General features: G+C 40.1%; 2 protein-coding genes across 5 annotated transcripts; one reads left to right on the plus strand and one right to left on the minus strand.

Annotated features, from left to right (window-relative positions):
* The first annotated feature begins 317 nt into the window (after positions 1 to 317).
* LOC122780664 (pollen-specific leucine-rich repeat extensin-like protein 1) lies at positions 318 to 10,818 on the plus strand. 3 transcript variants are annotated; one of them, XM_044043784.1, is made up of 20 exons: positions 318 to 530; positions 981 to 2,068; positions 2,161 to 2,321; positions 3,179 to 3,373; positions 3,695 to 3,884; positions 3,980 to 4,104; positions 4,808 to 4,836; positions 4,969 to 5,003; positions 5,152 to 5,320; positions 5,978 to 6,137; positions 6,400 to 6,529; positions 7,142 to 7,176; positions 7,263 to 7,347; positions 7,525 to 7,559; positions 8,494 to 8,563; positions 8,663 to 8,734; positions 8,840 to 8,859; positions 8,993 to 9,026; positions 9,207 to 9,318; positions 9,412 to 10,818. In XM_044043784.1, the coding sequence occupies exons 1-19, from the start codon at positions 522 to 524 to the stop codon at positions 9,301 to 9,303; spliced, it is 2,739 nt and encodes a 912-aa protein (XP_043899719.1). In that variant the 5' UTR covers positions 318 to 521; the 3' UTR covers positions 9,304 to 9,318; positions 9,412 to 10,818. The 3 variants fall into 3 exon arrangements, with proteins under 3 accessions (XP_043899719.1, XP_043899721.1, XP_043899720.1); XM_044043786.1 differs by having other exon boundaries at positions 7,269 to 7,347; XM_044043785.1 differs by having other exon boundaries at positions 3,698 to 3,884.
* Positions 10,819 to 10,898: 80 nt separating this feature from the next.
* Positions 10,899 to 23,146, minus strand: prkaa2 (protein kinase, AMP-activated, alpha 2 catalytic subunit). 2 transcript variants are annotated; one of them, XM_044043797.1, is made up of 11 exons: positions 22,987 to 23,146; positions 21,447 to 21,588; positions 19,831 to 19,935; positions 18,866 to 18,871; positions 18,523 to 18,695; positions 17,401 to 17,488; positions 16,739 to 16,963; positions 15,985 to 16,147; positions 15,508 to 15,846; positions 15,295 to 15,421; positions 10,899 to 14,314 (listed from the first exon to the last, which is right to left on the minus strand). In XM_044043797.1, exons 1-11 carry the CDS (start codon positions 23,084 to 23,086, stop codon positions 14,064 to 14,066), a joined length of 1,719 nt encoding a protein of 572 aa, XP_043899732.1. In that variant the 5' UTR covers positions 23,087 to 23,146; the 3' UTR covers positions 10,899 to 14,063. The 2 variants fall into 2 exon arrangements, with proteins under 2 accessions (XP_043899732.1, XP_043899731.1); XM_044043796.1 differs by lacking the exon at positions 18,866 to 18,871 and having other exon boundaries at positions 18,523 to 18,667; positions 19,842 to 19,935.
* Between the last annotated feature and the right edge of the window lie 345 nt (positions 23,147 to 23,491).

Genomic DNA, 23,491 nt, shown 5'->3' on the forward strand with positions numbered 1-23,491 from the left:
AAAGAAGATTCACAGGTGAAGACATAAAAGAAAAAGACATTCAATTCATGTTGAATTCTTTTTTTGTTTTTTTCATGACCACAGCTTCTCACAGCAACTTGTCATGCTCAAAAAATGCTACAGTTTTAAGGAAAACCATAGTGTGAATCCAGGTATCATGACAGTGAGTCACACACACACACACTCAGTGCCAGCCAGGCAACATTCTTGCGAGATGAAAAAAAATCAGGAGTCTCTGAGTTGCGTTAAAGACTCGTTTGACGAGACAGACAGTTTTCAAAGATGACTGTGTTTTCCTACTCAACCTCATTCCTCCACCAAAACCGTCTCCTGTGCGCATGGGACACACACTTGTTTCAACCAGAGAAGACAGGAAACACGTTGCAGGTTTTTTTTTTTTGCTCTTGTTGGTGGTGAATCTTTGTTTAAATCACATACAGAATGAGAGGCTGAAGGTGAAACTGTCTGGACTTAACTCGCTTAACAGACTGTTGTCACTTCGGTGGATATTTTAGCAAACAATGGATCAGGTATGTCAGTCACCTTGTAATCTAAAGTATGAAGATGATGAAGTTACATGAATATTTACAACTGTTGGCATATTTATTGTTGTTGAATTAACTGGTACAATGTGAGTGTCTTGTATCTCATGAATCTTTATAAGATTTGCTACTGTTGTAGCAATGACTATTAAGGCATTTTATTCTTTTCTATTCTCTATGAACAAAAGCTGGGACTTAGTTACTGTACTGTATGAAATAACTGTATGTGACATGTGTAGAAACTCTTCAAATCAAGTCAGTCTACCTTTTGATTTTAAAAAGGACTAATAAACATGAAAATGGCACAAAAACAAGCCAAACGACTTAGATTCTAGATAAAAATGACAGCCTCTTAATTAGTAATGCAGTTTTGACAATGTGACAGTAACATGGCCTCATATTTGTATCTGATAATGCATTGTGTAATCTTTTTACCAGGAGGACACAATGGACTTTAAAGCTCTGAGAGCAAAGTTCCAGGATGAAGAGCTTCTCCTAAAGCAACCCAAGATCAAACCAGCTCTCCCAGATAAACCAAAGGTGGTCCCTCCTCCTCAGAGCCCCACTCACTACCTCCCTGCAGGAGCTCGCCCCTCCCTGCTCACCTCCATCAACCAGAGCTTAGAGGCGAAGACACAACTTGCCCCCAGAGTTGTCTTCAAGGATGAGAAGGAGAGCAAAAAGACCCTGTTCCAGAACAACTTCAAAAAGCCCAAAAGTGAAGGGAAGCTGAAGATGGTTAAAGACAAGACAAAAGGAAGCAGGGAGAAACTTGATGAGGATTCATCTGAGCAGAAACAGAAGAAGGAGAACGGTAAAGACAAGAAGCTTCCACTGCTCCCTCTCAAGCAGAAAGAGCACACAGCAGAGCTTGTACCAGCTATAGCTCCACCTAAATCCACAACACAGAAGAAGAAGAGTATTCTTGGATTTAGGAGGTCATTAAAAAGAAATTCAATGGAGGTTCCGCCTGACCCCATTCTCGACTCCCCGAGCTTAGACTTTGCCGGAGCAGCTCCGCTTATCCCGGTACCTTCCGGCTTTGATGACACCCCACCAGATCCTGAAATCTCTGCACACGAGGACCTGAGTGCTTCACTGGAAACAACGACGCCCTCCATTATCCCACCCTCTACCGATTTTTTCCCTCCTCCTGCTTTTATTCCTGATTACCCAACCCCAGAGTGTGAAACCCCAGTGGAGATAGAAACTCCTGCCCTGTCCATTTCCAGACCTGCCAGCCAAACTGAAACCGTTCCAGCCGCTTCTGTTAAGACCACCACTCCATCTCCATCCCCTCCTGAGCATGAGGTTTTAGCTGAGACTGTTGCAGAAGCTGTGAATATCGCCGCAGTAGAGACGCCTCCTCCTCCTCCAACCATAGCTACTCCATCCATCCCACCATCTCCCAAAGCCTCACTACTCTCAGCCCTGGAGAGGGCAGAGGACATGAACCCAGGGAAACGGCCTTCTGCTGACCAGAGGATCTTCAGCGCTTTGGAGAAGGCACGCAAGAAATCTACCAGGTAAACAGCACAAACGTATATGTTAGGAGTGGTGAGGTTATTTATGCGTGCTGTTCAATGCTAATATCTATCACTCTCTCATTTCTTCTCAGCCCATCGTCAAACCACATCAGCTTGTACTCCATCACCCCTCCACCTGAGGAACTCCCCCCTTCTGAGAGCCCCACCCTCTCTCTCCCATTTCTCCCACCCATTGATTATGAAGGGAATGCCCACCCACCGAAACTTGGTCAACTCAACGGTATTGACCACAGTAAGTGTGAAGTCATCACCACGGAGTTCCTCCATCCTCCTCGCTGCTTTCCCTTCAAATGTCTGTCTTTGGGGGATTTTCTTTTACTGTTTACTTCACCTAAGTATGATCTTATCAGGTACAGTACATGTCATAATGCAGGAGAACATGATTCGTTCATGTACAGGGGTTTGCTTTGTTTTGTATGGTTTATACCAGCGGTTTGCCTCAGGTGTTGGAGTGTGAGGAGAGGCATTTTTAAGAAGGATGCACACACACACACACACACACACACACACACACAATCACACTGACAGTCTTGACATTCCTTTCTGTGTAATAAACAACTTAGCAGTGGGCAGGGCAGAGGTGCAGAAATATGTCAGAAATGACAGAGGAGGAGCAATGACATGAGTGTCACTGCGACACAAAGCTGCAGTGAAAAACACTTCATGTCTGTAACCGTGACAAAGAGCTAGGAAGAGTCTGTTGTTGTCGTGAGGGTGTTCGTTTTTATTTATTAAAATGTTTGTGCCTATTGACACAGACTGTCCCTGGTTTTTAGTTTTACATGAGAGTTTAATACACATCTCATATATATGTATATATACATATATATATATCGTACACATCCATGTTTCTTTTCTTTGCACTGTCCTGATTTTTCATGCACAATTCCATATCTCTGTGGGTTTGACAGCTTTGGTTTCCTCACAAATCAAACTCTCTGCTCTGCTTGTTTGTGTTCGAAAAAAAACACCAACATGTTTCAATCCAGGTCGTTCTGCAGAAATGAGAATGAACGCTCATAAGTTGTCAAATAGCTGACAAACGTGTACAGAGTTATGTTTTGGTGTCATCTTTGTTTTGTTTTGCAGGGCAAGCCTCTCCTGTGTTGAACAGCATCACTGAGGAGGGGTCTGACCTTGTGCCTGAGATGTTAGCGGTTCCCCCTCCCCCTCCCAAGAAGGTTCTTCCAGACCCCAAGACTCTGGGTCCTGCTCCAGAGAAACCTGACAGACCTCCATTTGTCAACCTAAGTAACTTCATCCCGCCTCCTGTGGAAGATAATGGTAATGTAATTACTTAAGTACAAGTGAAATTACTGGTCTAAAAGTAACAAAACTAAACAAGTAAACTTAGAGTAAAAGTTTCTCAACAGTGGGAGGGAGGTCACTCCTGTGTTGTGCAAAAGGGACAAGGAGGTATAAATCTTAAACTAGTCGTTTTTAATAAAAAGGAACACTTTTACAAACAATTTTTGACACAAAACATACTAAGGTAAAAGTAAGATTGTAGGTTTTAAAATGACAGTACAAATATACAAAAAACAACACTAAATTACAGTGACATAAGTAAATGTAATTTGTTATTTATTGTTTTTTTCTCCTTAGCAGTGATTCGTGTTCCTGTGGCGTTATCAGAGACAGACACCACAGAGTTTGACGATGTGGGTTCAACAGACATGCCAGTGTCAGAGTGGGGTAACGGGCATTACACTGGTCCGGATTCTGTCGACAGCCAGCTTTATAGCAACGGAACGACTGGAGACGAATACCAAATGAATCCACAGCCACTGGCAGCGTAAGACACATGAATTCAACCCTGTCGTCTCCCTAATTCAAAATGTTTATTCATCTCTGAGAACTTCCTCTTCCTCTTCTCTCTCTCTCATCCAGACTTGAAGATGCTGAAGCGAGTAATGGTGTCTTTGTGAGTGCAGAAAATGCATATGACGGTGTTTCTGCGACCAAAAAGAAAGGGAAGTCTGACAGTGGCAAGAAACGTCGAGGGCCGCCAAAGAGTAAGACATATTCAACACGTGATAACGCGTCATATCGCACTGCATCAGATACAATCTGTCAGCAAAGTATGGCACGTTAACGTTCATCGTATTTCACTGCAAGTTAAAGCTTGAATGTTGATATAAAACAAGCCTAGTAAATATTTTAAGTAGCATCACATGAGCGTGACTGGGTGAGTTGTGTCAAGACACATTCAGCAATATTTCAGTTTTACCACCTTGGACAGATAAATATATTGAATATACAGGAGTAATAATTATAAACAATAAAAACTCACAGTGACATTAAAGTCCAGTAAAATGTAAATATAAATGAAAATAAATAAATAAGGAATAGTAGAACACAAACTATGAAAGCATTCAAATTGTGTTTTAGGGCAGGAAAAATAAGATTATAATGCTGCAAATTGAAATAATAATAATAAACTAGAGAAAGCACTCAGTTTCCCACAGTGTCAGTATACAACTGTCCTGAATCTAGATCCGTGCCCATCATTTCTTAATCAAGCCATAAAAGAAAGCCTTCACTCTTTGAGATATGCTCTGTGCAGAGGTAAAAGGAATTCAATTATTAGCAGAATAAAAATGTTAAATACATAAAGTATATAAAGATAAATAGATACAAAATGTGTCCACAAATACTGTTATCACCTGAGATTTCTCTGTGTCGTGTTGTTGACTTCTTCATGTTTGTTCACCACAGATCCATACGCCGAGGCAGCAACACCAACAGTGAGTATCTTTGTCCCAGTTTTTGATAAAGAACTTATTTTGAGTGTTTTAAGTGTTGCTTTCCTGTCTGAGATTCTAATGATTTCAACGTGTAGACCAAGTCAAACCTTATCTTTTTGTTGTTGTTTACAGAATGAAGAGAAAAGCAAGACGGGCCGGTTCGGCAAGTAAGACCTTCTCTTTTCATCTATTATCACAGAGAAACTGTTAAAAATGGAACATTTTAATCTGCATCTAATCTCCTTTGCCATTTAAACATGCAGCGATAAGCCCCTTTCCAAAAAAAGATGATATCTCCTCTTCTGTTTCTGGCAGGAGTGAGAAAAAAGTTGTCGCAGAGGGGCCGGATGAGAAAGAGCTGAAGAAGAGAGAGAAGCAGCGCTTGGAGAAGGAGAAGAAAGAGCTCAAGGAGAAACAGGAACGGGAAAAGAAAGAGCAGAAAGAGAGGGAAAAGAAGGAGACTGAGATGAAGAAGAAATTCAAAGTGAGTGGTGTTATTTTGACACTGAAGGGAGGTATGGAAAGTGAATGAGCAGTGGGGGAGGGTGGGGAATATGTCACGGTGCACAAACCTGTCTGGATTCATTCCTCCCCTGTGGAAGAGCTGAAATGAGCAACATGTGCAGCCTCCAAGGGAATCTGTGTAAACACAAGAGACGTTTATCTCCACAGACCTTAATACTCCCATATACAGATAACATTGAAATGAACATATTGTGAAATAGAAATAGAAAATAGGTATTAGACATACCATTAAAATGCTAAATATTATTTTAATAACTACACGCATTCATTTGTAATATAGCTTTTTTTGTCAGTGCAAAGAATGTATATTTTCAATTATATGGTAAACGGAAGAATTAAAGACTGAGGTTTAGCTGTAAAACCTCAAAGACCCACTATGTCCACACTTTAGTGACATGCTGCTACTTATTTGTTGTACTTCACTATAACAAAAGAACATTTCTCTATTCGTCCGTGCTCATAAAGGACAAAAATAACACCTACAGTAAGTCTGTGGCTGAACAGAAAGACTGGGAGTGACAGCAGAACAATAACACACACACACACACACACACACACACACACACACACTATCCATATGAACGTGTGACCTCAACCTTTCCTCTCTGCTTGTTAGACCACTGGGCAGGAAGACGCCATGTATCAGGCAACAGTGACCGTAACAACCAAAGGCCGTAAGAACGATCTGCCTGTCAACAGCGGTGACATCATCAGCATCATCCGAACAACCAACTGTCCCAGAGGAAAATGGCTGGCCAGGGACAACAGCAACAACTGTGAGTTTCTTCAATCATTACCACTGCTTTCCTTTGCAACGGGAAATTGCAGGTTTTGAATCAATTTTAAAGATTTCACTTGACTGTCGCACTATTCTGAAAAGCGCAGACAGTAACACCTGCGCTTTTCCTGCTGTAACCCGTCAAAACGGCTGCTGGGTGAAATTGTAATTCACAAAAGGATGTGTAAAGATACAGAAAGGATTTCAGCAGACACTTGAATGTGGATTCCATCGGTGACTCTGTGCGGGTTTTTTTTCAGATGGGTATGTTGCAGTGGATCACGTCGAGCTGGACATCAAGGAGATGTTAGAGCTGGGGAAGAAAGCTGCGACCACCCGCAACACCAGCAACACCGTCGTAGAGGGAGAGGTCACAAGCACAGGCAGCAGGTCAGTGTGCACAAAGGTACAGAAAGTGTGCAAACGCATGCACATGCACCTTTGATTAACACCGGCTCCTGGAGCAGAATTGACTCCCACAAATAAAACTCATTCTTATTTCTGACCGACCAGGTAGCAAACCATTATAGGCACCTGCACCGAATCACATGACCAGTCCTGTCACCCACTCAAAAATATGTGCTCAGTGGTAGGGATGGGAATCGGTATCAGTCCGATACTGGCCAAAGTCACTGGATCAGATATCGCACACTCCGATACAATCCAAAGATCCTATATATCGCATGCTTCACTATGCACAGACTGCACAAATGTAAATAAGAGTCAGCAAACGCATTTTAGCTGAGTCATGTTTGGGCTGTTTATTCCTTCTATTTGGGAGAACAATATTTGTTACACAGTCGGAGAATTATGTCTTTGAAATCTCAGCACAAATGTGTCGTTAACAGCGTCATAGTTCATAAATGGTCTAATATAGACTAATATCGGTATCGGTAGATACTGGAGTTTGGATGGTATCGGTATCATCCCATCCCAAAATATGCACAACCTCTCACACTCACAATAAAGGTGATTTAAAGGTGTTTTTTTCTCATTTTCCAGGGCCTCAAATCACTACCCACTATCAACAGAAAGTTGTAAGTCTCTATATTCTTCTCTATTGGAAGTATTTTATGTATATTCAGCAGCAGCAGCAGCAGCAGTTTGATGTTGATGTGTTCAGTCACAGATGACAGTGAAGAGTGGACCGGTGATGATGATGAAAATCTCTCCCCTGCCGCTGACACTGCAGATCCATTTTCCTCTGTGTAAGTCAACGTCAGCATGAACTCAGCGAAGGAAATGATGCTTTTTAATTTTTTAAGTATTCTAGTTAGATGTGGACATGCAGTGTCTGTAGTAATCCTTCTTTTTTTTGTGTGTGTGTGTGTGTGTGTGTGTGTGTGTCTTGAGACTTATATCTTGTCTTATCTTTTCCTCTGCAGGAGCCACAGCAGGACACTCTCCATGCCAGACATGGGTATGAAATCACAAACCACACTGTTGCTTGATGTGCGGAGGTTTACATAACATTGACGTTTAGTTTAACAAAGCACGTGTCTGTTAACGCTGCTTATCGCCATTTTTCTCACATTATAGTCGGTAGGTTATATAGCCGACCTTATTTATCTCACACTTGTGTTATCTTGATGAGTGTATACAGATATAGTCGACAACAGATACTACAAACAGCTTGATTTATTGCAGCAGATAAGGATCCACATTATCCATTTATCTGCATTTGCTTTCAAACGGGTTTGTAAAGGCACAGTGGAAAACTTTCACTAGTCATTAAAAGGTGTTTTTGTTGAGTTATATATATATTATATATTATTGTATCAACAAATGTTGTTGTTGGTGTCTACAGGTCAGAAAAGAAAAAAAATCAATAGTTTAGCTTTGCTGATCAAAGCAGTGGGACAACCATGTGCCCATTCTGTGTGAGGTAAAAGATTCAGGTGCTTTAAAATAAAAATATCTTAGTGTGATAACATGCTTTTTAGATTGAGATAATCATGTCTGCTCGAAATAATGTAGACAAAATGTACTCCATGAATCCACAATATATAATATATATAATTAAGTGAGCATTAAGGTCAACGTTACACTTTCCACTGAACAATTCTTCAAACGTGGAATTACAGTGGGATGAGTAAGCTGTTTGTGTAAACCGGAAGATGTGAATTATGCTGTAATTACAAGCAGCAGTAATTAGTGTAAGTATGGTGTGATCAATGCTTTAGGTGTGTGTTCCATTATCTTGTGTTTTCAGTGTTGTTTGTCTTCCTGTCGTCTATTAGCAGAACAGCATAAAAACCATGTTTTTTGAAAATTGTTCGAATGGTGGGGTGCGGGCCAAGGACAAGCCCGGTGTCTCTTGAAGAGTTTTTGTCTTTTGTTGTTATTTCTCTCAGGAAACAAAGATCTGAGCATAAATCACCAGCACAGCCACAGTGACATAGGTGCAGACGGCTCCCAGCCGCAGTGAGTTTCCCTTATATATATATGTCTCACGCACACATTTTGTTGACAGAAACTATATTCAGCATGTATGTGTCTGTCTTTTCCTTCTTTTCTTAACAGAGCAAGACATGAAGCACTTCACAAATTAACAACGTTTTTCTACTCACCCAAACATGTGGCGCCCGCTGCCAGGTAGGCGTCATACACACACACACACACACACACACCTGCTGCGTGCATATAAACATGTACAGACATGCAGATGTGGGTTTTAAGTTGTGCTTTTGTCCTTCACAGCAACAGTGGCGTGGAGACAAGTGAGTGAAACCTGAAAGAAATACAAAATAAACGTGTATTATGTAAAAAATGTTCTGTGAATTGTGAATACTTAGTATTAGTTTTTTTTCATTTTTTTCATGTCACCTGTAATACCGTGTGGTTCCATTCCAGCTCCTGTGCACGCGAAGGATGACACACATCATCTGTGAGTAGTTGTAAAACAAACACAAAGAAATAAAACTGCGCAACATGTTGTGTAACCTCTAGACAGATGGGCTTTCTTCACCTTTTGACCACCACAGACAGGAATCCACTCCTGTTCTACCAGGAAGTTGACTTCTAACTACAGTTATATTGAGTTTGTTTGTTTATGTGTTTCCTTCAGGCCTGATATTAGTGAAACACAGAGCGTGGATTTTGATAATCCTAATATGATCATCTTACCTCCTCCTGAGCTGTATGCTGACTTGGGCACAGAGTAATTATCATGAAACAAGGTGAGGATGAATCACTTAACACACACATACCTATCCATCACAGTGGAATTCAAATGCTGACAGGATGTTTGTTTTTCTTCTCTTTTGTCTCAGCACAACAAAGAGCAGCCAGACGGAAGACACAGGATTCATCTTTGTCTTCATGCCATGACCCATGTCAGACAATAACTTCATCCTCCCGACATCTGATAACCACGTTTATGCATCAGAATGATGAGCTACAAGAGGAACGGAAAATGCGGATTTTCTCATAAATGGCCCCTCAGGAAGAGTGGATATATATTTCTGTGTTGTTTCATCATTGAGGTTCTCAGTGTGAGGCCACTGAGGGACAGTCTGACTGAGAACCAAGGATCAGCGTGGACTTCTGATCCTGAAGGACATGCTTCTTACAGATGCACACACGTATCCTGGCTAACTGTGACCCAGGAGTCTCCTCTTGGAAAAGTTATATATTTTTTCAAATGCAAACACCAGAAAGCCTTTTCAAAGTGGTGTTAATAGGAGCAACATATATATTTTTTATCGAATTGATGTGCTTTTAATGTAAGGAAATATACTTGCATAGAATAGAGGTCTCCTGCAATAAAAAGCAGATTGTAAAATAATCTTTTATATCCATGTTTCCTTTAATTAGTAGTACGTCTTCCACCTGGTTGTCGCTCTGGGTCAAACAATAATCCAGTTGAGACTTGGAATTACATGTGTGTGAATACACATCGTACTCTACATATAAAGTATCCTACACACATATTACCAATTTATTATGAAGTAAACAGCAGTAAAAAGACTTACAAAGATATGATAGTCCATCACCATTAACTGCATGTGCATCTCAGATTAAGGCTGTTTTTAAGACAATATTGAGTTAAGTGTTGTAATTGTTGTTGTTCTTTTGTACATGAACCTTTTCTCAACTTTGTCATTCTAATTTCTCACTTTGTGAACACTGTGGAGAATGGAAATATTTATGTATCTACTTTTGTAAACACTTCAACATGTTTAGTCCAGCAGAAAAGTATTGTAATGGTGTACAAATAAACAAACGGAGTGCAAACTACAACAGGCGAGCATAATATTGTGCAGCAGTTGCTAAGTACTGGTCATAGCTGCACCTCGACAGGGAAACATCATCTGTAACTTCATTTTTGTTTCTTGCCTTTTATGGAGCCGATGTCTGGCAGGTGTCACTTTGATGTGTCTGCTGTCTTTTTAGGACTTTCCCTCAAGTTAATGGACAATAAGTATTACAAAGAGAGGAGGAAGTAAAGTGGTGATGATCACCTGAGGTCATGTTCATGGTAAAATACTCTTGCTGACATCTGTCCAGAAAAAGACGAACGTAATTGTCTGTGACAGGTGTGTGTGTGTGTGTGTGTGTTGAGATGTATAAAATTTACAAATAGATGTAAAAATGCAATTTTCTTTTTACATGTTTGTTTATTGTGTTTTTTTTTTCTTCAATAAATACTCATTAAAGTGCAAATCATAACAGCAACATCATGCAGTGCATTACAAGAGAAATCCAAACCTCAATCAGACAAAGAGACAGTGGGACATGGTCATAATCACACATAATCTCTCTCTATCTTACACACACACACACAGGCACATTCTCTCACATTAACCAGTGTGCACACACACACACACACACACACGTTAAGGTTACAATCACCATTGGAACCCCACCACAGATGGATAGTGGAAAATATTCACTTTGGTACAACACAGAAAGTCTTTGATCAGGCCCTCTGACATGTGTTATCAGCTCTAAACACAGAGTTTCTATGACGAACGTGCCACTGATAGTTGCATACAGCTGTAACGGTTCAGCGCTAAATTAGTTTTCACTGACAGTATATGTATACTAGTAATGTCAGAGGAGTTTTTATATCCGAACCATGACTTCTCCCGGATGCTGCACTTCACTGACTGATAGTTTATGCTGTAGTCACGAGCAGCAGTGAATGAATAATGATCCTGATGTGACAAAAGCAGCTCACTAAACAGAGGACAATGTTATTCAGACACAGGAACAGAGTGTATTACAGAAGACTCTTGGAAGAGGGAAACATGGTTTTGTGTTAAGAGATGGCTGCGAGTGTGCAGTTGCATGCATCTTCCAGCAGGGAGCAGAGTTTCTCCCTCTGACATCAGAGCGTAATCAGTGCTGAGTGAAGACAACATGGCATTCACAGTTTCAACCAAATGCCTTTATGATGCGCCCATGAGGCAAAATCCTAAGCTGTTGATTGACCTACACCAAATAAATAAGACATTGAATAAACATGAATAAATAATGTAAATTAATCAATAATCTGGGAAATATTTGAGAACTACACTTTACGAGACCAGATTCTGAATTAGCCAGTCATATGTGAAAATAAAGAAATTAAATTAAATTTGGATAATACTGAGCTGAGGTTAAGCAAATTGTTTCTACACACATTGCTTCATTTGCATACAGTACTTTGTAGTAATTATTCAAGTTATTATTTATTTTTTAATGTCTTATTTACACTATTTGTCCTTCCGCTGTCCAATGCTCTCCATCAAGGCCAACCAGTGGAAAATATGCAGGGCTGTGCAATGTGACAGTATACCGTATATTGTGTGATGATGCAAACACAACTATGAAAAACACGTGTGGTTTTGAATGTGAAAAAGAACAGAAAATGATTGACTGGAGCAGACAAAACAAAAAGAACGAGCTGCAGTATCTCAAAATAGGGTCATGTGGCGATAGTTTGGGTACAAAAGGACCAGAAAAGCTTACTTAACCAAATGAAACAGCTGACTGTCCCCAACACAACACCTCTTTTATCACCTGCACTAGAATTGTGTTGATGGAGCCATAAAAGTGAGGAAGTAAGTGCTCAAATTAAACCTCAGGCTTGAGACTTTCTACAGCACAATATACATTAAGAAACTACATTTAGAGTCGATACACAGGCAGTAAACCCTGAAATGTAATGTAATAAGAAGTATGTATTATATTAAATTTACAGACAATGTGCTCTGTATTGTGTTGTGGATTAGGAGCTGATATGAGGTTTTAGTCAAATTGCTCAACCGTCACACCCAGAGACAAAAACAGATGAGCAGCACTACTTCCACTATAGAAAAGATTATGGGGGAAAAATAAATCCAGTAACAACAGCAATACACAATACTGCTTTGGTAGGACTAACAAGACTTATGCAGAACATTAATAAAAGTAATAAAACCGTGGCGTTCATCAGCACCAAATATCCACAAACAGAAACCCACACAAGGTGTGCAGTGCAATAAACCACACATTTGCAAACTGCGGACCTCAGCAATGAGTGTGAAAGTGCTAACAGCTAAACAAGAAGATAGTGACACACAGAAAACTGCCCCAACAGCCACACGACACCAAACTACGCATTTTGATTCTTATCTCTTTGTTTTTCCACACTGTCTAGTTCCAACACTGTTGATCTCTCAACACACACAAACACAAGTCAGAAGTTAAGTCCATCCGTCTGATCTCCGTCACATACACAAACACACACACACACACACACACACACACACACACACACAGGTTCATGTACAGGTAAATATGCACAGAAACACTGTTTCATTCTTTAAGGCAACTGGAGAAAAGTGTCTCTGGCTTATATTGTTCTGCAGCAGATACAAACCAATCCATGTGGATTCATCATCATCATCATCATCATCAATCTCTACAGTAGATCTCCCACCTTAATATTTATTCATACACAGAATGTGTATCACTGCTGACAGAATCAGTAATGATCACAAAAACAGATTTGGTTGTTTTCTGCTCTTTTTTAAAATTAATATATGGAAGGATTTTGTTGATCAGATAAAACATAAGCTATTATCTCTACAGGGCATATAGAAATTATATTATATTCTTTTCATATATTAGTGCGAGGCAAATGACCAATCGTGATACACACTAAGATGATGAAAGCTCATATGAGATGGTGTGTATCTGTCTTCAGCGCACAGTCAGTACCATTTAGCATATTATTATTATTGTTCTCACATTATTCGATTATCCTGCTGTCTCTCTAGGTCCATAATCTACAATGTACTCAAAATCAGGATAAATATCTTTGTTTTCCAGTGCTTAAATAATACAGTATAAGTAAAGGCTAAAAAATAAATATGGATCTAATATCTAAATAATTTGTTTTTTGGTATAACTCTGTCAACCTCTATGTACTATGATACAATATAAATATAATATACATTATAACATTAAAAAAACACATAATATAAAAACCTAAAATGAAATTGTAGAAGTGGAAATAATCCCACTGACACAGCTCTGATGCTAACTTTAACAAACTAATCGAGTTGTGCTGGGTGTTATGGTGGTGACGATGATTTTGCAGCAGTTGATGACAGATTGAGGTTTTTTTGTTGGAGGCTGTGCGGACTCCCAACACAGCTGTGAACTTTGACCTATCACCTACACTCTTTCACAGAGAAGTCGTCCCAGGTTCAGGTGTGGCCCAACACAAGACTCTCACCCAAGGACCGTGTCAAAACATGAAATAAATGATTCGTCTCGCTTCTCTTTACCTCTTCTCCATCTGAGTAGAACACTACTTCTCTCTCTCGCTCTCTCTCTTCCACAAAGATGGAGAAGAAAGGGGAAAAAAAAGAAAAACTCCACACTCCCTAAATGGCCTAAAAACCCCACTGACAATCTAGATTATTACAGCAACAGAGGGAGTCATCAGGCCTCAGCGTGCGAGAGTGGTGATCAGACTGGCACACATTTCAAAGAAGTCCATAGTGTGTGATCCCTGACGGGGGGTGAGGAGAGGTGCACTACCGGACAGGGATCCCGGGAGAGAAGAGCTGAGCTGAGGCAGATCAATGGCTGGACTCGCAGAGTCAATGCTCAGTCTGGGTCTGAGGAGACCGGCTGTGGAACCTGACCTCTGGGGAGTGGACGAACCCGATTTTAAACCCATGGCCTCCATAATGTCATCTGGGGATTTGGAGATAATTTGCATCAGCATTGAATGTTGGAGCTTTTTCAGCAAACGGTGACAAAGATCAAAAGTAGATCAACAAAAGGTTAAGAGGATAACACAAACGTTTAATGGGATATTAGCACCAGTCAAGAGTGTCAACTGTGGATTTATTTTTTTCTAGATTTAAGCCTAGTTGTGTAAATCTGTTATGCCTGTTTGAGTTGAGTTTCACCTGCTATCCCTGTCACTTCATTTGCCATGTTTATGAGGATTGTAATATTGTTCTGTTTTCTGTTTGTTCAATTTCTGTTGAGCTCTTAGATTGGTCTTGAACATCAAATGACACAACTTGACCATCAGTCAAGGCTTCCCCCTGTTTTACTGGCTGCCACAGGTCCAGTATTCACCATTTAAGTGAGTTTATTGGCAGAAATGTAATATTTTCAATTCAATTCAAACTTATATATATTGTTATATATTTAAGTGTATGGTCTCATTAAAATAAACTAATTTGATTACATTACTCATCTGACATTGATCTTAGGTTCACATGGCCCTGGACTAAGACTTAAGGCAAGAGGCCTGCTTTACAGAGGCCATCATTTTCAGCTGACATGTTTCTGAAGAATTGAGAACTGACCAGATGGGAGGTTACTACACTAGTGACGGTGAACAGCATCACCCACATAAACCCAGTGTATAAACAGACAAATAAGAAGGGGGGAAAGCCACGTAGAGTGGAGAGAGTGTTTCTATCCTTTGGTTTTCATTTTATGCTCTCCAACTTATTTTATTTCTCCATTGAACAAACTAATTATTTAGTCTGATAGTTATTTGTTGCGAAAGAAATACTTGCAAGCATTCTGGAGCACTAATCACAACACATCAAACTACAAGTCAAGCATTCCCAAGGTTTTCAGGCATCCACGAGTTCTACAATATATTCTGATTGCATTAAAACCCCCATGTCATAATTAAATTGTCCATCACTAACCATCAATGCTCTTGAAGTCCAGAAGGTAGGATCTGTTATCCACCTGATAAAGCTGAAGGCTCATTTTCACCAGGTTTCCTGTCACTGGATTCTTCCTTCGCACTCGCAGATGGTATGGGTTCACTACCTAACATAAAAGAACAGGACATCTAGTTCATATGAAGGATAGAAACTGTGAACACAGATATGCACGTGTAAGACAAATCCTTTCACCTTCCAGTCAAAGTTGAGTTGTCTCATGGCCCTGTACACTTCAGCCATGATATCATAGGGTCTACTCTGACTCCTGATACCCAGGTGCCACTTGGCCTTCTTCACAGTCAAAGGTTTGGGCCGGGTGGTGTTCAGAGCATCCAGAGGGCAGCGAGACTTGGGGCTATCAGCCAGGAGTGGTGGCATCCTCTCTGGGTGGGGTTTGACTCCAGGAGGCAGTGCCATGCCTTCCTCTATGAAAGAACCCTGGGGAGGACTGGATGCCAAGTAGAACTCACTGGCCTGGGTCATGATACGCCGGTTGTCAATGATAAGGTGGTAGGCCACTGCTAGCTGATCCTGGAAGGGCAGAAGGAGGATTTAATTTCAGACGAAAGATAAATGACTGAAGCTCGGGACAAACCAACAGATTTGTGAAACCTACAATGACTCAGAATAATCTAATGCCGTGTTCCTTGAGATTGAGTGGTTGTATACCTGTGGATCTCCACTGTAAAGGCTGGAAACGACCTCAGACTCGGTGCATTCAAACTTGTCACACACTTCTCTAACGGCCTCCTCATCCAGAACTGTGGCATCATATGAAGGGTCCTCAGGGAAGAGGTAGCCTGGAAGGTCCTGTTTAAACCACTCATGCTCTCTGACAGAGGACAGTAACATCAGTCAATACAAACTGCTTTGTCCTTTACTTGCTAAGCTATGAAAAGTTCACAGTATTTGACATTCAAACTTTCAAACACAGTAATCTGTGTACAATGACACTTCTCTGTGCAATATTTTGTACTTTGTATTCTACTTGTGTGTAAAGTTATAAATCAATGTTGCTAAATCACCTATGTGTACCCATATGGCCTGTTTCATGTATTTAATATTTAGTTTATGCATTATTTTCTATTGAAAATACTGTATATAATAGCAAAAAAAACATAGATTGGAGAGACAGACCACGAGCGTTGTTCAGTAACTAGTTACTGACATTTTTATGAGTTGTTATCATTTAACAGATGAGAGAAAAAAAAGAAATGCCCTGATTTCAAAACATTGGCTTTTGCCACAACTATATCGGTCTGCCTCTTAAAAGTATTGAAATCTTGTACTTAAGATGCAGAACAGTTACGTTTCAGGAATATAAAAGAAGAAACTACTGAGTATTTCAAACCTAACATACCTTAATTTAATTGGAACTATTTATGTCATGAAATACAAATGTTCAAAATGATCAAAAATGTACCGGATGTCTCTGATGGTGGCTCTCTTCAAGGGGTCAACCTGTAGCATGAACATCAGCAGTGAAGCCACAGAGCGGTTCAGGTATTCTGGGATGTAGAAGACGCCTCCTCTGATCTTTTTAAACAGCGTAGGGACATGCTCATCGTCGAAGGGCAGAGTACCACACAGCAGGGCGTACAGGATCACACCACAGCTCCAGATGTCCACCTCTGGACCTGCATAGAGCCTGACAGAGAGAAGAGAGAATGTGACAGGGTACAAACCCAAAGACACAAATATGATGTGTAACTCTTTGACATATCTTTGGTAGTACAGGTACTGCCTATAAATGCTAAGATAGAGTGACAAAATTAACTGCTACTCACAAGCACACACCGCCTTTGTGTTTTACTCAAATTAAGAAATAAAATATGTACAATTAAGGCAGGTTTAAGTACCCTGTAATTTCTAATTGACGGTGCAATTACCATATTCATCAGTCAGTATATCATTTTTAATTTTGTCATTGTGTACATTTTATGGTGCATGTTTTTATTTTGGAATGTAAAGCACTTTGATGGAAAGAGCTATACAAAATACATTTTTTATTATTATTATTATTATTGTTATTATTATTAATAAATTGACAGCCCTAGCGATTACACATGTACTACACACACACACCTTCCTGAGATGACCTCTGGAGCAGCATAGTTTGGTGAGCCACAGCTTGTCCTTAAAAACTCCCCATCTGACATCATATTTGACAAACCTGTTGGCCAATCACATGATACATTAGCCAAATACACACATTAACACATTTGTCTTCACCCTGACCGTAATATGCACTAAAGAAACAATCCTCCATTATCATATTATTGTTATAGATCCTTTGATAAACATAGGCTAAACTGAGCACAGCCCACCACAGGGAGGCTGAGAGGAATACACAGTGGACAATGCTGATATGTTTATCCTCCTATATAAGCCAAGATTCTAAGCTCTGAACACAAAGCTCATCTAATTGAATGAGCCTCTCTCTCTCTCTCTGTGTGTCTGCCAGAGCCACCGCCAAATGCTGAACACCAGATGCTGTGTGATTTGCTGACCTTCTCTTTATCGTTTATCCCCGTTCCCTCTAACACTCCCTCCCTCCCTCCCTCCCTCTCTGCTCACCAGCATCTGTTGCGCACAGCCAAAACACTTCTCCCGCTGTACACTCCTGTCGCACCCCAACGATTCCTTCCCTATCAGATGACACTGGGCCTCAAGGTTTCCTGCCAGGCTTGATATGAGACCTTGCCGTTGCTAAGGGATGTTTCTCCACCCCACATACCCTGCTGAGTGCAAGGACCCTCATGTGTTCCTGAAAATGTATTTCTCTTTCGCTATGATGCACACTCTCTGAACAAGTGAGCTAGAATAATGATATTAGAAATGAATTCTCCTCAAAGTAAGTGCTTGACGGTGACTTAACACTTTTTTTACTATGTGTATAATTATGTGACACAAACTGTCCAGTTACTTTAATTTCAATCACCTCTGCCACAAACTCTACCTCTGTTTCCTGTTGTGTGTTATGTTCTGCTTTTTCTCTTATTAAATTCTTTAACAATCATCAGCTTCAGATAGGTCCATCCTTTAGTCCCTCCTAACTATAACTGTACTTGCTGGGAATCTTGCCAGTTGATTGTTTGTGCTGGAAGAAGGCCAGAAACTTCATAACACATTTAAAGGAAATGCATATGGTTCTTGGTGTCCTGTTTGTGTGCATTGCTTTTTTTAATCAGATCCTGGGAATCTTACCAAAGTCTGCAATCTTGGCATTCCTGCTGGCGTCCAGCAGGACGTTCTCAGGTTTGAGGTCTCTGTGGACCACCATGTGCCTGTGGCAGTAGTCTACAGCTGATATTATCTGCTGGAAAAGGCGGCGTGCTTCGGTGTCTTCCACCTGAAAGATACAAAATGAACAGATATGACTGGACTTAAACTTAACCAGGCATTTTTTTGTGTAACGTGAATATGTCTGAGAGAGAAAACAAAGAACCTACTCTATGGCAGAGATGTGGACAGAGCAGCAGATAAATAATTCATGTGCTGTTCAAAACAAATGTATCCTGTTTAGAGTTGGTTATGAGGTTTCTATGACCCAGGGCTTAGATATAAATTAAGTAGGACCATTAATAAAATATCTGTGTATTTATGCTCGTTAAATTAAACAAATTAAACATTGTGCTTGAAGACAGTGTTTAGATGCCTCTGGACTAGAGCACACATGAGCAATATGTGGATCTGGCCCATGGGCCATTGTTATCTGGCCTGCCACGTACTCAAAAGAAAACAAAATGACCACCAAATAAAATCAATAAAAAGGCAACACTGTGAATTAATCTCAAACTGGTGAAACACAGCTTGACTTTAATTTTGAATTATTTACAGGAAGCAAAGTGTGCTTTGGTTGCTTTAGCTATTCTTCCTGCTTTCTTTTCTCATCTCAAATGTGAATGTCTTGTTAAGGATAGTACTTGTATAAAAGCTATTTTCTGTTCATTTCAGGTTACACTTCCTTCTGGCTTTGTACATTTAAAAGTGTTATGGTTATTATGCATGTTGCATATAAGGGTGACGTATACACTGAAAGTACAAGGTGGAGGCATCAACTGAAATGCTTCTTAATCATATCCACTTAGATATGAGCAGCCTCAAACGTCATAAAACTGTCTTGTGGGTAATTTGCTTGTTGAGAAATGTTCTACTTTCCAAGCATCAGCTCAAGCGCCAGCCAATCTAATCATGTTATGCTAATATTCCAGCACAGGCACTGTCCAATCAAATCACGTTCCTCTCAATCACAATACAGCCCAACCCTGCCCAAGAATAACAATGCATGGTTTCAAAAAAGTCCCAGTGAACTCAATATTCACTTAAAAAAGTTATTTTTAGTGAGTAACATTAAAAACACAAGGAATAACACATAAAGTAATGACAGCATTATTCGGTAAACAAGGCAGCTGTCAAGAAAAGTTTAAGACTTCAAAATGAGGCCAAAAACTTTGACCTGTGGAGTGCGACATTACACCTCTCAGTGTAAAGATGGGTCGTCTCATAAATCACATAGGTCTTACCCGTCCATGTTTGCAGATGTAGTCAAACAGCTCACCTCCTGACACATACTCCATAACCATGAAGAAATCTGTGGGAGTACTTATCACCTGGTACCTAAAATACAACAATAAGTTTGTGTTGAAATGGACTTACTGAGGCCCATCTCACATCACACACTGAAACATTTACACAACTTTCACATTAAACAAATACACAGTGAGGTTAGGCTAAGTGACGTATGGGTGCTGAGAGTACCATCACTGTCAATGTGATTCAGTACATAAAAAGGCAGGGATGTAATCTCATGAATACTTGCTCATAGGAGATTACTTTTCATCACAGTCTAGTTCATTCCTCTAGCGTGGTTTAGCACAACATTGCAAGATCTGGGGGACACAATAAACAACACACAAACAAGGACAGATTGTCCCACACTCTCTATTTGTCAGTTCCGTCCTTATGCCTGAAGTAAACATGTCCATGTTTTATGAATGTACAAGTCTGTGACATAGTAGTCCACAGCCCTGCAGCTCATGACCAGAGAGCTCACATATCTGCCATACTTAACAGTGTGATGGTGGACCACCATTAACCCTGGCCTAAAAATAACACAAGGATTGTTGAGGGAGAAAGACATGGACAATTAGAGAGATAGGCCTAGGAGATAGAAGTAAAAAGGAAGAAAGGGTCAAAGAAAAACACAACAATGCCAAAACACTATGTGGTCATTTCAGCATCTTCTATCATGTAAACTGGAGATTTGTATTCAAGAGAAGAGATTTATTTATCTAGTTTCAAGCAGAATGTGTTAATGTGCATTGGAAACACATAAGGCCGAAGGTGGACTGACTATATGCAAAGACTGTCAACTTCGGCGAAAATAAAAGCCAGGTCCTTAACTTCCAGTCAGTTGCCGCTAAGGGATACTTAAAACTTTGTAAGGTAACATTTTGTGATTTAAACTTCCAATATTAATCAAAAGCATTTCTGTTATCTTGTAGTAGTTGTCTGAGTAGTTCATCCTGAGGGATTCAACATGGCCTAAAATGGAAAAGGCATTTAAATTTCAGTGTCATGAGAGGACAACAACAGAGCACTGCTGCAACCCTCTGTGCACAGCCTCCGCTAAGTTGACACTATTGTTAATAAATTATTTAAATGTGACAATAAGGCCTTATTGTGGCACACTGAAAACAAATGATGAATATTATATCACTCATATCAGAATACCATGTAGACAATCGAAATGGGAATTAATAAATTAAATGAGTTATCATCATGACATAAAACCAAGTATCCTAGACATCTTAGACATGTATAAAAATGGCAGACTGCACTAAAAGAGACAGAAAAAAGGTTGAACATCAATCGAGGATTTGGAGAATCGTGACACACATACTTAATACTCTTGATAACTTCTACAGACACTGACTGTAGAACATCTCTGCACCAGTGGCTTACAGCTTGCTGGAAATAGAGGAGCTGGCTTATTAAAAACCAGGAAGTGACCATGCATATAGCCAATACAACAGCTAGTCAGCCACTAATTAAACATATAAGAATTACATGTCTCTGCAGTTTGGCCAGTCTGACAAAACTGGAAATTTAATAGCAGGTCCACTTACAGCTTGATGATGTGTGGGTGTCTGAACAGTTTGAGATTCTGGATCTCTCGTTTGATCTTCCCCACGACATCGAGACTACGGATCTTCTGTCTGTTTAGGATCTTCACAGCCACTTTATGGCCTGTCAGCTGGTGCTCTCCAACTGTAAACAGGGGAACACAGATATGAAGCAGACGCCACACACAAACAACAACACATGCATGCTTGTATGCAGGAAGACTTTCGCACACATCGCAAAACACTGTCACGTTACAAAAATGTGTCACATGTTAAGAATACTTTTAAGGTAAAATATGCATACAAGAGTCTTACATAAGTTCCACAAAAGAACTAGGAATATATGTTGGTGGGCAACACAGCATTTTCTAATCACTCACATGAAACACATTTCATTTTCTACATAAGCAATTATCTCAATAATGAATATTCAGCATAAGCAGTGAATAAATGGTGTTTTGCCCTATTGTAGCCATGTTAGGGCTGCTGGGGTTACATTATTATTATTATTATTATTATTATTATTAATAAACCATATTCACAGTTTGACTACATATTTTTTATTGCTGACCTAGACTTTGTTCATCTCCTCTATTTGAATCTATAGTTGATTGTTTCCTGATGTTTGCTGTCAACTTGGATGTCTAAGTGTAAACACTGTGTTGCTAACTGACCCTGTCTTGTTGTCACTTCTAAAAGGTATAATTATCTCAAAGGTTCTTCCTAACAACATAACTGTTAAATAAATAAATCATAAAAAAATATCAACATTGGCCACTGTCTAAGACAAATTTCATACGTGTGTTTTCGAACATACTGAATTGGTGTAAGTCTGCACAAAAGCAGACCCCTCTTAAAAAATGTATGACCTTAATAGACATTACTTACAGTATCTCTCTGTGTCGAACATAATAAAGGAGTGCGAACATTGACTTAAAAGCTAACAAGGTCAAGCAGAGTGGACGAAAACTAGCTAAGTAAACTGGAGTAATGAGCTGGAAAATGCTCCTCTAATATAACTTAACGCCTCTTAATGGGTTTACCGAATTGGTGACGCTTAAATACACGACATGGGATAATATAACCGGCTAGCTACAACGTCTATAAACATTTAAATAAACGTTCAACGTGCTGGGATTCTACGAAGCTCTGGGCTTCACATATGCCCTTTGCCATAAAGACAGGGCAAAGAAAACAGCCGCGATATTAAACCCTTCACGGTATAATGTTACACGATAATAACAGCAGTGTGACTGTACACATGCTGCTCGCTATTGTCCTCCAGGTGACTGCACCTGTCTTAGCGAAAAATTGTAGGTTTCGGTGGAAGAATTTGACTTTCAAGAGGCCGCATTCTCAGAACACATTTACGCTTTAAGTCCCGTCTGCTGCCTCCACTAGAGAATCTCGCTGCGCAAACTGCTCAACGACCGCCGGCAAGTTCAACACAGTCTGGTGAGCGGGGGAGACTTCTGAACATTTACTCCAGCTGAAACGGACGTTCAAATCAAATCTCGTCAATGAGACACTGACACGACTTAACTCTTCACTTTCCCGAATGTCCCCACTCCGAGTGTGTCGCCGAGGATGTAATGCCCGATCTTAACCCTGCCTTCGTGCTTCTGTTGTTGACGCTCTGCCATCTTCTCCGTTACCGACGTCTGAGTTCGCTCGCCGAGGTACGTTTGTCGCCTGCCCGCGGGTGAGCGCTCGGAGGGGCGGGGCATATCGCTTCTCTGCTGGGAGGTGGAGGGAAGAGAGGGAGGAGAGGGATCCGCCATCTAGTAATGTTCTCTGTGGGAGGTTGACAGTGAATACTATAAAAGAATAACATTAATAACGGATAATCATGGAAGTAAATCTATTTTAAATTTTAAAAGCCTCTAATTTCCCAACGTGTATGTTATATGTATGTATATATACACGTATATATTCCATTTGACTTTAATACATAATTTTCACTATTCTTATTTTTTTTATCAACATTAAAGGTTCAGACATGGACATGCACCTGCCCGTTTGCTCTCTGACCAGATAAACACCATTCT

The sequence above is a fragment of the Solea senegalensis genome, linkage group LG14, assembly GCF_019176455.1.
Source record: "Solea senegalensis isolate Sse05_10M linkage group LG14, IFAPA_SoseM_1, whole genome shotgun sequence".
NCBI lineage: Eukaryota > Metazoa > Chordata > Actinopteri > Pleuronectiformes > Soleidae > Solea > Solea senegalensis.